At 36.0% G+C, this 15,314-nt stretch overlaps 1 protein-coding gene across 5 annotated transcripts in view; it reads left to right on the forward strand.

The window, feature by feature from the left end:
- Window positions 1-15,314, forward strand: part of Mp (collagen XV/XVIII-type protein multiplexin) — a 423,852-nt gene that overhangs the window by 343,791 nt on the left and 64,747 nt on the right. For all 5 annotated transcript variants that reach the window (XM_074179083.1, XM_074179085.1, XM_074179086.1 and 2 more), the window contains one exon: window positions 2,988-3,396. In XM_074179083.1, the coding sequence (XP_074035184.1) occupies window positions 2,988-3,396 (409 nt within the window). The remainder of the gene's footprint in view (window positions 1-2,987; window positions 3,397-15,314) is intronic.

The raw sequence follows: 15,314 nt of genomic DNA on the forward strand, positions 1-15,314 counted from the left end.
AAATAAGCAAAACGTTAACTTTATCCTAGTTGCATAAAATTTGGCATATGGATATAAAATTACCGTAGACACAACTTTTTCAAGTAACAAAAAGTTGAATTTGACAAACACTGAACGTCAGTGGGTCGCAGTTGGCCGCCTCATTTTAAGTTAAATTTAAAGCACAAACAAGTGCCGAAGTTAAACTTCATTGAAACTTTTCGAAAAAAAAGTTTCCCATATGGTGCGCACTTCAATGGTGACACTGTATACCGGGTGTCCCACATTTTATGTGACAGGCAATATCTGGTTTGTTGAAGGAGATACACAAAAATGTTTCATACAAAAGTTTAAGGAGTTCATGAGAGCTATATTTTTATATAATTTTTAAATATACATGGTGTTTGGTGTAGGTGCTACAGACCAAAATTCCATTTTTTAAAATAGAACGCCCTGTATATCATTACATATTCAGATGCTACGTTAAATTCTGATATCATTTCATGTTTGGTTTTTGAAAAAATTCGGTTACGGCGTTGTTGAGTTATTGCACTTTTCCTTAAATATAAAGTTTCAAAAAAACTTATTTACTCGTACACGAATCCAGTCTATATCTTTTATTAAATTGAACTAGACTACTACTGAATACAAACCATTATTCTCACCTCTACAATACGATATTGATATCAGTTGAATATAATATTGGAATTCTTGAGAATGTGATTAACTTGAGGGTGAATTGCTTTATATTGCACAATTTCATCAAGTAGCTTATGCTTGTTGATGCCATAGTAACAAATGTTGTTGAATTGTATATACTTGTCAGTTCAGTTCGATTCAGTGATTCTTTGCAAAACAGTAACTGTGTTCTTTGTGCGAGAACTCCAGTATGCCTTTCGCGTTTAGTCCAAGTGATTGCATTGATATGTTATTAATTTTTGGGGAATGTCATAAAAACTGCCGTCAAGCACAACGTCTATACCAAGAACGTTTTCCAGACAGACCCATTCCGTCACGAATGACTTTTTCGAGAGTTGTAGAAAAATTGCGAACTGGGTCATTTCCTTCTACTATAAGGCATCGTCATCATACGAGATCTGTTAGAACTGAAGATTTAGAGATCAATGTGTTGGATTATATTATTATTCATCCACATGTTTCTATCCGTACTCTTGCAGAAGAAGTCGGTGTGAGTAAATCTAATGTACAGAGAATTCTGAAAGAAAATAAATACCATCCATTCAAAATTCAGTTGGTACAAGGTTTGAAACCCACGGACTTTGAACGACGACTTGAATTCATTGCTTGTATTCAGGTAATATCACATGAAAGTCCTAACATATTCAGTCAAATTTTGTGGAGCGATGAATCGCGATTCCACAATAATGGAGTTGTGAATCGACATAACAGTCACTTTTGGTCTCAAGAAAATCCCCACTGGGTCCGCGAAAGTAATTTTCAAACTACTTGGGGTATCAATGTATGGTGTGGATTGTTCAATGGCCGCATCATAGGACGTTACTTTTTCAATGAAAATCTCAATGGATTGCGATATTTACATTTTCTAGAAAATGATTTGATCCAGTTGATGGAAGATATTCCCATAGCAGAACGACAAGGAATTTGGTGGCAACAAGATGGTGCTCCTCCTCACAATTCACAGGTTGTTACTGAATATCTGGATAGAACGTACCCAAATAGATGGATTGGTAATAAGGGTTCAATTCGGTGGCCGGCTCGTTCCCCAGATTTATCACCGCTTGATTTTTTCCTATGGGGTTATTTAAAAGATATTGTTTTCACTACTCCCCCTTTGAATGTGGACGATCTGAAAATGAAAATTCGACTAGCGTGCAGTGATATTACCCCTGATATTATAAGAGCGACTTGTACGAGAGAAGTGATTCGACGTTTCGAAGCCTGTATAATATCCAATGGGCATCACTTTGAACAATTTTTATGACTTATTTCCAGGTACCTACCATTCTAATGAAATGATTTATCAAGTTATATTATTTACATTGTTATTAATCAAAGATTTGTTTTCGAATACACCTCTTTCAATTTCGCAATTGTTTCATATTCAAAATGATTCCTGACTGAATTCCACAACTCAAAATTGAAACCATTACTTCGAACACCCAAAATTTTAACTAATTTTCATGTGATCTGATGCAGAGAGAATAATTGTATGAGATATTTAAAAAAATAATAGTCGTTCTCAAGACTTTACATTTTAAGCAATAACTCAACAACGCCGTAACCGAATTCCAAAAACCAAACATGAAATGATATCAGAATGTAACGTAGCATCTGAATATGTAATGATATACAGGGCGTTCTATTTTAAAAAATGGAATTTCGGTCTGTAGCATCTACACCAAACACCCTGTATATTTCAAAATTATATCAAAATATAGCTCTCATGAACTCCTAAAACTTTTGTATGAAACATTTTTGTGTATCTCCTTCAACAAACCAGATATTGCCTGTCACATAAAATGTGGGACACCCGGTATATCTTGCACATACGAATGATATCGCGCGAATCTGTCTGTTTGAAATCTGTTCAAAATCTGTTTTTTCGCTAATCAGCTGTCGCCTCCATACGAACGACAACTCTCAGAAGTTGAGAATCTTGTGCGAGCTAAGGACCAATGAGGTCTTACCTTTTAACGTGTGATTCCTAACAGGATTGCAGAATCATCTCAGTTTCAACCAGATAAATTTTCTCGTGAAAAATATCTGGTCGAGGCAGGAATCGAACCCACGTTCTTCCGATCGTGAGTCGGGTCGTACATTCACAAAAGAGTATTTTATAAACAATAAGTTGAATGAACATTTTTACAACGTTTGATGATAGACCATGATATAATATATGAAATAATATGTGTGATTGATGACTTATTTATTTTGTGTTTGTGTGATCATGAATTTTCACATAATATATAGAAATCTTGTTTCCACTATAATATCTCATGTTGAATATTATTCACGATTTCTGACAGGAAGCTGTTCTGGGAAGTGCAATGGTTCGCCCTGGAGTACCCGGACCCAAAGGTGATGTAGGCAAGCCAGGTCCACCAGGTCTTCAAGGAGAACGGGGATCTACCGGACCCAAAGGATCCTCAGGTGACACTGGACCAAAGGGAGACAGAGGGGACAGAGGCCTTCCTGGAGAAAAAGGATCCCAAGGAGCTAAAGGAGAGACAGGCTCACCAGGATTAGATGGAATACCTGGAAACCCGGGAAGAAATGGCGAAAAAGGGGCTACGGGAGAAAAGGGGAGTTCAGGTGCTCCTGGTCCTGCCGGAATTCCAGGAGTGTCTATTGCATCGGGCTTAGCAGGAGACACAACCGGGATCATTCCGGGGGCACCAGGGCTCAAAGGAGAACCTGGAGAAAAAGGAGTTAAAGGTATGGAATGTATGAACTGAAATAACAAGCTCCGGCGTTTAAAATTATACTCAACAAAAAATTTCGTAAATATTCAAAAATCAACCTACTCTGAATGAGTAATGCTTACTCAATATTGTCACGTATTTGATTACCAGTATTACTGACTGTATTTTCTTTTCTACTATTCGTAGTAAAAATGATTTTATAAGGTAATTTTTCAGGAAAACAGTTCTTCATCAATATATTTTTAATATATGTTGAGAAGAAAGAGCAAAAGCAAAGAGTCTAGTAAATGTTTGGTGCGATATTCATTTCAAAAATTGCTTGTGCTCTACATACTCTATGTTTTTTTAGGTTTTCAGTGACAAAAAAGAAACAAATGCCACTAAAAAGAAAGTTTCATGTTTTGTTTCTTTTGGACACTTGTGATACAGTCGATATACTACTAATTTGAAATTTTAGTATGACTACTGTGAAACAATTGAATCATTTGGTTTCATTTCAACCGCATGAACAATGGTTTGATATTCCATTTGTTGCCGCCTGGTCAGTATCATATTGGTGGTCTAGGAAATAAACGAGTTTTTGCCCTGGAGTTCGAGTATCATCCATTCATGAATGGATGAAAATTAATAACGCTTTCCATTATAATTATAAAATTTCTACAATAAATTTCATTTATGACACATTTTACTACAAAATAGCTTCATCAGTTGGACTGGCGATTCAGTAGCGAAACGGTCGTCTTGAATAAATTTCATGGTGAAAATTGTATAATCATCATCATGAATAGTTCCAAACATTTACCCAGTTGAGAAAACTGGAGAACAAAAAAATCAAAGATAGTTCATCATTTCGACTAACTAGCGGAGCTGAGTTTTTATCCATACCCAGGCTGATAATATGCAGAATACTTGAAATAATTGCAGCTTCAAAAGTAGAACGTTGGTCACTTATGGATAAATCAAATATAGAGAATCAACGAGAAATGAAGGAAAAAAATTAAATCGTTTTCTCTTACCAGCCAAGGAATGTGCAACGTATACAAAATATTAGATTGTAATAGTAGGGATCTGGTTCAAAAGTTCCTCTCACTAGAAATCGATTTTTCCAAAGACAAAACACAAGCCCTACAGGAAAATCCTTAAGGCGATTCAAGGGCCGTGCCTGTGCGGAAGTAGCGATTCACATTGGATTTGAATCGCTGGAGATTGAATCCATTTGGAAAATTGTTCGTAGGTGGTTTATTCTACATAAACGCAGTTCTCCAGATGAAAGATTTCTTAAAAAGTGAAGTTTCAGGTGTACTGAGTTGAACCTCCTGCCACAGTCCCTTGCTTATTTCTGATATTTAACTCTTGGTGGAATCAAATGTGCCAAGTCACTTGAACACTTCTCGTGAAAGTATCTATAGAAGAGAGGCAAATTTTCAACCTTTCTTCGATGTTTAAGGCTATCTTGGTTGCACGTGATGTTCGCATCTCCAATCAGATAGATGGCTCTTTTCTGGATGGAATCCAGCAACCTCAGAGTATGTTTGGGGGCAGAGCTCCATATATGAGAACAATACTCCAAAGAAGATCTGATCTGAGCTTTATAAAGCAACGAAAGTTGATAAGGTGTGTACAGTATTCTAGTTCGAAACAGTGTTTCAAGCTTTTGAGAAGCAGTTTTTGCAATTCCAGCGACATGATTGTGCCAAGATAATTGGTGTCCATTTTGACCCCCAACTTATCGGAGCAGAAAGCGGAATTGTCTGACCTGACATTATTATATCCGGTTCGAAAACATTTATCTTTTCGAAAAAAGCCGATGCCAGGGTTTTTGTGACATTGAATTGAATCTGGTTACTTTCACCCCAATTCTAAATCACTTCTAGGTCCTGATTAAGATATGCAACCTTCTGCTGCCGGTGAAGATGTGCCTCCGTATCCGATGTCCTGGAATCCAAAATAAATAACGAGGCAAGTGTGCTGTTATCAGCGAAACAATATATTGGATTCTTGGTTTTTTTCAATTACTGAATATTCAAGAAAGTAATGAAAATTATTGTGATACTTTACCAAAAAAATAGAACTATTAGAACACTTAAACTGAAAATTTTGCCAATGTTGAAAAATATATCAATGGATAACTCTTCTCCTAGAAACTTGCTAAATATGTTTTCACTACAAAAAGAAACAAGATAACACAATCGATAATGCTTATAATCTTATATGTGAAAATATTGAGTAGTTTGCATTTCCCAATATTGGACAATTATTATCGTCCAACATAATTGAAGTTTTCATTATTATTGGGAAAATACTAAAACAACTGAAAATTAAAAAACACAACTGGAAATGAAAACATCCGGTTTAAAATAATCAAACGTTATTTACCATATACCAGGTAATAATTTCAGTTTGAATTATATTGGAAAAACTTCAAGAATTTTATCGGGTTAAATAACCTCCGACAAAAGTGAATACGATTAAATAAAAATATTCTCTTGAAATAGAAAACAAAATGGAATTGAATGTAACAAAAGTCTCACATTCAGAAAACAATATTTCCAAAAGGCTTTTCTTCGAAATGGTAAAAATCAATAGAAACCCATATTGTATGAACAAAAAACAGACATTGAACATTCAAGTAATATGTATGTTACTCTATTGGTTGGAGATCAATTTCATTGATCCATATTGAATAAAATGGGATTTTTTTTAAATGTTTATTTGAAAGATGATGAAGAAAGCTGTTTCATATATTTTTTTTCAATATTATTAAAGATAGTAACGGCCGGATAAGAGAAGGATCGCTCAAAACAATAGGTTTTTCACTCTCAAATTATGAATTTATCATTTAAAAAAATGAAGAATACAAAACATTTAGAATTTGTTTCTTATGAAGTCGTCGTCGGTATCTTCAGTGTCACAGTGTTTCTCAGATTCCCTAGTTTCCATATTCAAATCTATATTCACATCATTATTTGATTCCGCGTTGAAACACGACTGCCACGGCAAGCTTTGGCGAGTTTGCCACGGCGAGTTTGTGTATATTTGATAATAGGTACACTCAAGAAATATGCTTTTGACTTTCTAAGTACATCTATTTTATCTATTGAGTGATCTGATTTTGGAGCATCGTACATTGCCACTAGAAAATGTATTTCAGCATCAATAAAGACATTTATTGAGCAATTTTGTTATTGAAATATTTGTACACACACAGCTGTTTGAATCATGACTTAAATTATTACTTTTCTAAATATGCTGAAGTTGTATCGTATAGGCAAAATATTTTTCCCACAATGTGTTTTTTTGTTCAGGTTAGTAGTTGAGCATATCATAATTTGAACATTTTCTTTTCTGATTGAAACAAAATGGATGTTGTAGATTGTGCGTGCTATGAGAAATACAAGAGGTTAGGTTAGGTCAAAAGTGGGTATATTCGACCCTCCACCGCAACCCGCAAGGGTGTATTGTGGTTCACACTCGACAAAATAAACCTAGCTTCTTAACGAAGGCGATCAGTTTGTACGGTGAGTGGTCTTTCAGGTCAGATGAGAAATACTAACGGATATATGTTTTCGCCAACGATAACTGTGATATTTTCGATTGATTTTTCAATAGCCGTCCCAAGTATTGGCTTGATTCAGAAGTTTCGTCCGTTTATACGAGCCTACTTGGCACTGTTATATCTCAGTGAATTAGCGACCTTTAAATAAATGCACTTTCGCCAACGTAACATAAGTAGAATAATTTCGTCAGAATTAAAATTATGTGCTCGGAATTCGATGACGTCTACTGAGGCTGTTTTTGCCTGGTCCTGATTGGCGAACGATCCACCAGTGAGAAAGTTTTCGAAGTGCTTAAAAAGATGGTAGTCGGTTGGCGACAGGTCTGAGGAGTATGGCTAATCATACAGTAATCATGGTATTTTTTGGTGGGTTTTCGCCTTTAGAAAGAGCTGGGGTGGCTCATCGGTATCCAACTGTTGTCCTGAACATCTCCTGTTGTAGAAATCACACGTGACGATCTGATAAAAAAAAGGATCATTTTGGTTGCGCAAAAGAAAAAAAGAACAGACTTCGAAACGTATCAATTACTGTCGATCATTTGAATCTTTGGGCATCCACTTTTCGAGCTTATTGGCCTGTCCAATACGTTTCAAAACATTAAACAAACGGAAGATGACGCACAGTTCTTCCGCCATTCCATACGCCATTTGTGACGGGTCAGTCTCTACCTAGGTCCTCAAATCCTCGTCCTGAATTACTGTAGGTCGACCACTTTGACACTCATCTTCGCGAATGAAATCTCCAGAATAAAATTCCGCAAATCAACGTCGAACTAATTTAGAAAAATGCTTAACGACATCATATAGTTATGAGCTGAAATAAATTGAAATTTGGGAGAGTAAACATTATCAATGTATAGAGTACAAAACTCTCTATGGTTCAGTATGAACTATGACACAGTAGATTATATATTTATTGAGATATGGAGCTACAAAAACACATGACATCAAAATAGACAAAGCTTTTGAAACGACCTACGGATATTAAGACCTCAGTATCATTACATGATTGTATTGTAACGCATCACCTTATTTGAACTATGAGCATTACAAATGATTTTATGTGTTCAAACGATTAGATGAATTTTTCTTGATGGAAAGCAACTTCCATCGATTCATTGAATGACACTTTCATGTCTCATATATTCATTTTCACCTGAGATTTCTTTCAGATTTTTTTCAAGGACAAAACACAAGCACTACAGAAATATCCTTTAAGCGCTCTTAAGGGTGCCTTCGCTAAAGTAGTGATTCATATTGGATTTGAATCGCTGGAGATTAAATCCATTTGGAAAAATTTCCTCAAGAAGTTTATTCCACATGAACGCAGTTCTCCAAATGAAGGAGTTCTTGAACATTAAAGTTCGAGGTGTACTGAGTTCAATTTCAAAATGATGAGCAGCCACAGTCCGTTGCGTATTTCTGATATATACCGCTCTCAGTGGAATCAAATGTGCCAAGTCAATTGGACATTTACCGTGAAGGTATCTATGGAAGAGAGAGATTGTAATATATATGACACTTTCAAAAACACTCTTTCAGATGTATTTCTTTCAACTGCTGAGATTTTTATTGAATTTTGGTCCATTTTTTGACTTTCTTTGAAAACATGATTACTGAGAGCACCACTTTTAGGATGTAGGTAGGTAGGTCTAAAGTGAGTGGGTCTATTCGACCCTCCACTGCAACCCACAAGTGTTTATTGTGGCTCACACCTATTCACACTCGGCCACACACTCTCAGGTCAGATGGTGAGAGGACGGATCTGCCGAATTCAATGAACCTGATTCGGTCCCCAGCGGGGCAGGCACAAAGTATATGCTCTGCTGTTTCATCATTTTCCAGACAGAGATGACACACACTGTCTTCTGACAGTCCAAGTTTTCTGTAAAGTCTTCGGCCACCAAGAAATTGCAACATAAGTGATCATTGGTCTGACAATCATCAAATATGTATATCCAACGGATTTGTTTGGGACCTAAACCCCAACTTTTACCACAAATCCTTCGACATGTCCATAGAGACAGTCTGGCTTTGTGTAAAACTTTTTCCAGGCGAGCGTTCCAGGTGAGTCTTTTACCAAGGTCATTGCCAAGATATTTCACCTCCCTTCCAAATGGAATGACCACACCATTGAGAAAAAGTGGCGTTAGATCGTCCAATTTTCTTCTTTTGGTGAAGGAGATCAACACAGTTTTGCTGGCGTTGACAGACATCTTCTCCCTCAGGCACAACGTCAACGTCCAACGCGCTTTGGAGGATATTACAAGCTACCCTTTCCGACGTGCACCTTGCCAGGAAGACAAGGTCATCTGCATAAGCTTGCAGATCAACTTTTCTTCTGTCGAGGGCATCAACAGACTATCCACCAGGAGTGACCACAGCAGGGGAGATAGAACCCCACCTTGAGGGCAGCCCCTGGTGACCCTGAACCTGATAGCCTAGCCTTGAATAGTCGTAGTTGCAGTTCTGTTTACTAGCATGGCATAGATCCAGCCAGTTATGATCGATTCTATACCCTTCCTAGCCAGAGACAATTCTATACAATTAGGTAGTGCTCCTTCAATATCAAGAAATACAGCAACCGCAATCTCCTTGTTGTCAAGTGATTGGGATATTTTCTCAACGAGGTTGTTTAATGCTGAATCTGTCGATTTGCCGGTTTCTGTTTAAAAATCTGTGTTTCCGTTAATCAGCTGCCGCCCCCATACGGACGACAACTCTCAGAAGTTGAGAAACTTGTGCGAGCTAAGGACTAACGAGGTCTTACCTTTTAACGTGTGATTCCTAATACGGTTTGGTAAGCATACTGGTGGTTATTCAGGGGGGATGCATATAATGCTACCCTCCTGATATGTCCGTCCAGTATCCTGTCAAGTCCTTTCAGCAGGAAGGATGTAAGGCTGATTGGTCGTACCGATTTGGGGTGTGGGTCTCTCCGGCCCAATTTAGGTATACATACCACCCTTGCTACCAACCAACTGGGTGGTATATAGTTCCACGCCAGACTAGTTCTATACAATTTTGTGAGAATAGGTAAAATTATTTCCAGTCCGTTTTGAAGAAGAGCTGAAAATATACCCTCTTCTCCGGGAGATTTGAAGGGCTGAAAAGACTTGATAGCCCATTCAACTGCCGGTGCTGTGATAACCTTTTTTGCGACGTCTCAGTGGTTCTTTTTTGGGCGTTTAGCGCCCTCGAAGATGGGCGGTCTGTTGTTATAAAGAGTCAGATTTCCAGGAAGGTGGTTTTCTATCAAAATCTCTAACATTTCTTTACTAGAGGTCGTAAATGTTTCATCGGGTCATTTAAGCGGCCCAATTTCAGTTGACGTTGAAAATTTTGCATTTGACTTTTCGTTTTATGTTTGGATTTATATGCCTTTTTTATATTTCATACTAACTTTGATATTCTTGATAAAGGAGAAAAATATACTTTCCGAAAGCTTGAATAACAAAAAATAGTGTTTCTATAGCCCGCAGATATTGACTGAAATACCCAAATCGCTGAGATATATATATATATATATATATATATATATATATATATATATATATATATATATATATATATATATATATATATAAATAAATAATATATATCCTCTTATTATAATATTGCCGCTAGTATCACCAGATTGACAAGATCGACCAGAAGCGCTATTTGGATCCCTTCTGCAGCCATTTAAATGTGACAGAAAAGTTGAATATTTATTTTGAGAAGCTCATAGTCTATTTCATCTAAGTCAAACTGCAATTCATCGATCTAGTCTAATACGTAATTCAAAGCTTCGCTAGTAGTACCAGAAAAAAAATCTGTTTAAAAATCTGTTTTTCCGTTAACCAGCTGTCGCACCCCTACGAACGACAACCCTCAGAAGTCGAAACTTGTGCGAGCTAAGGATTAACGAGGTCTTACCGTTTAACGTGTGATTCCTAACACGGGTTGGATGATAGCAAGTGAAGATTGATCAAATATGATCATTTGAAAGCTTCAGTTTCTTACACTTTTCTCAATGTTTCTGATGTATCATACAGTTTCTGCAAAATAAATAAATGAGATTATTTTTGGCTGCTGCCATACCCATTTTGACTTCAATAATGTCCAATGAAAATCTTCTCAAAAACCTTATATATGGTTGAAAACTTCACCCTACACCTTTCTAAATTCTAAACACAACCTTCACTTAACTAGAAAATGTTAAAATACCAAAATTTTTATTTAAACGTATTTCAATTGTCAATTGTCAACCTGACAATACGCTGAAGGCTTGACTACTTCAAACAGTTTTTGTACTCGGGAAAGTAGGAACTATCTATGTTTCTGTATGGATATAATGAACTCAAATACAGAATACATCGAATAATATCTCATTGGTAATTAAATGAACTCATTATTGAGATTTACAAATTTTCATCGTAGTTATTTCTCCAAGAAAATAAATGTCTCCGAACTGTAGGTATATAGTAATGTCAGGTCAGACAATTCCGCTTTCTGCTTCGATAAGTTGTCTTGGTACAATAATGTCGCTGGAATTGCAAAGGCTACTTCTCAAAAGCTTGGAACACTGTTCTGAACCAGAAAACTGTACACACCTCAGCAACTTTTGATGCTTTATAAAGCTGAGATTAAACTTTCTTTGGAGTATTGTTCTCATGTATTGAGTTCTGCCCCCAAACATACCCTGGGATTGCTGGATTCCATCCTGATTGGAGACGCGAACATCACGTGCAACCTTGTAAGCCTGGAACATCGAAGTAAGGTTGGTTATTTGTCTGGAGATTTGTCTCTCTTCTATAGATACTTTCACGGGAAGTGTTCAAGTGACTTGGCACGTTTGAATCCACCAGATTCCATATCAGAAATACCCGACGAACTATGGCTGCTCATCTTTTTGCGGTTCAATTCAGTACACCTCGAACTTCACTGTTTAAGAACTCTTTCATCTGGAGAACGGCGTTTATGTGGAATAAACTTCCTGAGAACATTTCCCAAATGGATTTAATCTCCAGTGATTCAAATTTAGTATGAATCGCTACTTTCGCACAAGCACTGCTCTGAGAGCGCCTCAAGAATTTTTCTGTAGTCTTTGAACACAATGACAATTCACAATTTCCAATACGACAAACCACCGCGTGCGTACCGTTTCTCTAATTTTTTGTTTTGCACTCTATCAGTGATCGACTTTTCAAAGTACCTATGTACTAACATCCAACTGCGTTGAATTATATTCCAAACATACAAGGGTGTTGCCGAAACTCAATTTCATTTACCAGATAGATAAATGCCCAGACTTCGTAAGTTGGTCAATTATTTTGAAATTAATTCAATGTTTTCTCACTACACAAACCACCAGGAAATCGTATGAAGTATAGAAAAACTCTATTCTTCAAAAGACTGTCTATGATTCTACAAAACAGATCTAAGCAACGGCAAAGGCAATCACATAACTATTGAGAATCAAAACACCGCACTGAAATTGTTATTTACTCAAAAACTCAAAAACAATTCAGATATGGGAATAACCTACATCTTTAAAAAAGAAATAAGGAAGTCAGATTTGAATCCCTATATTTCAAGAATATTATCCATTCTCGGATAGATGGCGCTTATGCAACAATAGTTTCAGGTCTGAATAATAGTCAGTGATGTGAACAACTTTAGATTTTATTGTTACTATTATTACGAGGGGAATTTCAGAGCCCCTAAGCTCATGGAAGAAATGAAAAATATCCACGACGATAGTAAGTTACCGGATGCTACTGTGCTTTTTCCACCGATTATTGCTAATGAGAGAGATACGGACGACAATCTTTCTGCGGGGCAGCTTAACGCAGAAATTGATCTCAAGCGATGAAAATAATGTGAAAAACAAAGATTGATCAAATTTTCATGGCGGAAGAGATGGCGTGGAGAATAAGGGAATTATTCAAAATTACTTCTTTCAGACAAATTAAGAAAAAATTTTCTCTTGTCAGTTTCACAAGGTACAAAAAAATATTTCAGAATCTGGGTTGAGAGAGATATTTTATTCGACATGGCTCTAAGGAAAGATGTACAAGTATCAAGTAATCGGTTATCATAAAATATATTTCTTGATTATGAAATAAAGCAAATAATAACTGATTATACCAATATTTATACTACTCAAAAATTATACATGTAGGATTGAGTCCTAATGAAATGATATATTTTTTGAGTTCTATTACTGAGTGTTTGTCAATATTTTTCCAAAAGTTCTTGTATTGGGAAGGTAATGATGATGCTGATAGCATAATAGTGAATGAGTACTGCTGACCCTAAAATCAGATTCAACTATATCCATGATATAATAGGTAAAAGATTTCACAGATATTTTTCAATTGTGAATGCGTTCCGTTAACATCGTAGCTTCATCGGTAGTATTACTGCCGGTGATTATAATTCTAGAATTGAAAAATGTTCGACTATGGTTTTCATTTTAACGATAATGTCAGCAACAAAATGTGTAAAATACAACCTCTTGTGAAAGAACTAAATGAAATATTCATCAATTTTGAAACCATTCTGGAATATCATAGTATTGACGAGACAATGGAGCGGGAACTGCTATATCGAGTATATTGAATTCCCCCACATCATATTAGGAAGATATAATAATTTCAATCTAGGTACCACCGCTATATTGACTTTTGCCAGTGATCTGCTATCTGAAAAAAGACGTTTAGCGTCTTTCTGAGAAATTTTTTCGCATATTTAGATCCTCTCATGGTAATGAGATCAATGAATATAAGCAAAGGCACTGCTCGAGAAAATATAATTTGGGAGTTTCTTGCTATTCTCAGAAAATGAAGAGAAAAGAGCCGATTGTTATCAAACAAACCAAAAAATATGGGAGTAGTAGGTAGAGCCCAGTAAACCATAAGTCTTCATCGTGTCTCTATCACAGGCAGAAAGTAGTATTTTTCTTCGATTAGTCAATGTTCAGATAAAGCTGTGAAAAATTCCTGACAGCTACATAAATCAAGGTGATAATATGGATTAACTGGCCTTTCTCTAATCTTCTGGCCAGAGTATTGTGAAAGGCTTGAGAAAACCACCGAATGCGGTATTATTTAACCAAGTACCACCTCACATTCGCAGTATTATCGATCTATAAGTTCCTCTAGTAGTTCATCAAAAAATCAAAAAAGATATGGACAGTGTCATAAAAAGATGAAATTCAGATGTAATAAATCTGCGGAAAAATTTCAAATGAATTTAATTTTGGTATTCACCAATTAGGTTTCAATGACAATTTTAAAAATCGACATTATTATCGAATAAAAAATATATTGAAATGAAAGATCACTGAAATTTCTCACGTCCCATTGCTTGGAGGTCGTTAATGGTTATTTATGAAGTTGATCATTGTTTGATCAATTGCTATTGGTGTAGAGTGTAGAGAAAGAGACTGAAACGAATTCACATGCGATATTGTATTCCGTACACCAAGTTGTGAACTCCATTGCTTTTTGTTATTGTTTTGGAACTACTGAGATGAACCCGCCGTTTCTATATCTGGTGAAGAAGTATTCAAAAAATCGATGGAACTTTCTATTGATCAAAATGTATTCAATTATTCGTTTGAACAGAAAAAATTATTGAAATTTTCATTCAGAAGTTCGAAGAAGGTGGTATTCTCAGAATATAATCAAAGAATGTTACTGAGGTCTTGATATTTGTAGGTCAAAAGTTTTGTCCATACTTATCGATAAAGAATTTTGTACTCTATACATTGATGCTGTTCATTTTTCCAAATTAAATTTTTTGCCCGTTTTCAGCTTATAACTATATGATGTCGTTTAGCAATTCCACGTGAATTAATGAATTAATAATGAAATTATCGGTTGGAGAATTGAACCCAGGTTATCGTCGTGTTAGACTAGGTCCTTAGCCTCGACACCAACGTGAGATCTTGGAAGTGTTTGTTTTGTCGGGGAGAAATTGGCTCATTTTCTATACTCAACCTTATTTCTTGATATCCGTAGAATGTTAGGGAAGGTGGGGAAATATCTTTGGATTTGCGGAAGAATTCATCTTTCATAGGAGGTGTGTGTGTAAGCGTGAGAGGACGATTTGACGTATGAGAGTGAGATTTTGATATTATTGAGGTGATCCGTTGTAGAGATAAGGTGGTCAGTATCATTGAATAAAGTAGGTACCTTCTTTTTACAAAATGAGAGTTATGAACAACTGAATCGAAGGATGAAACGTCAAATTTATCAATTTAATTTGAATTTTTCTATACCTTCAGTTCTTATAAAAAAATTACAATTTTTCACAATTGCTGTCGAGTGACTCCAAGTAAAATTATTCCGTTCTCATTCTGTAGATAAAAAAAAATGTCGCAAACA

The sequence above is a fragment of the Leptinotarsa decemlineata genome, unplaced genomic scaffold (genome assembly GCF_025532065.1).
Source record: "Leptinotarsa decemlineata unplaced genomic scaffold, Ldec_3_MD MMD2_tig00004307_RagTag_RagTag, whole genome shotgun sequence".
Classification (NCBI taxonomy): Eukaryota; Metazoa; Arthropoda; class Insecta; order Coleoptera; family Chrysomelidae; genus Leptinotarsa; species Leptinotarsa decemlineata.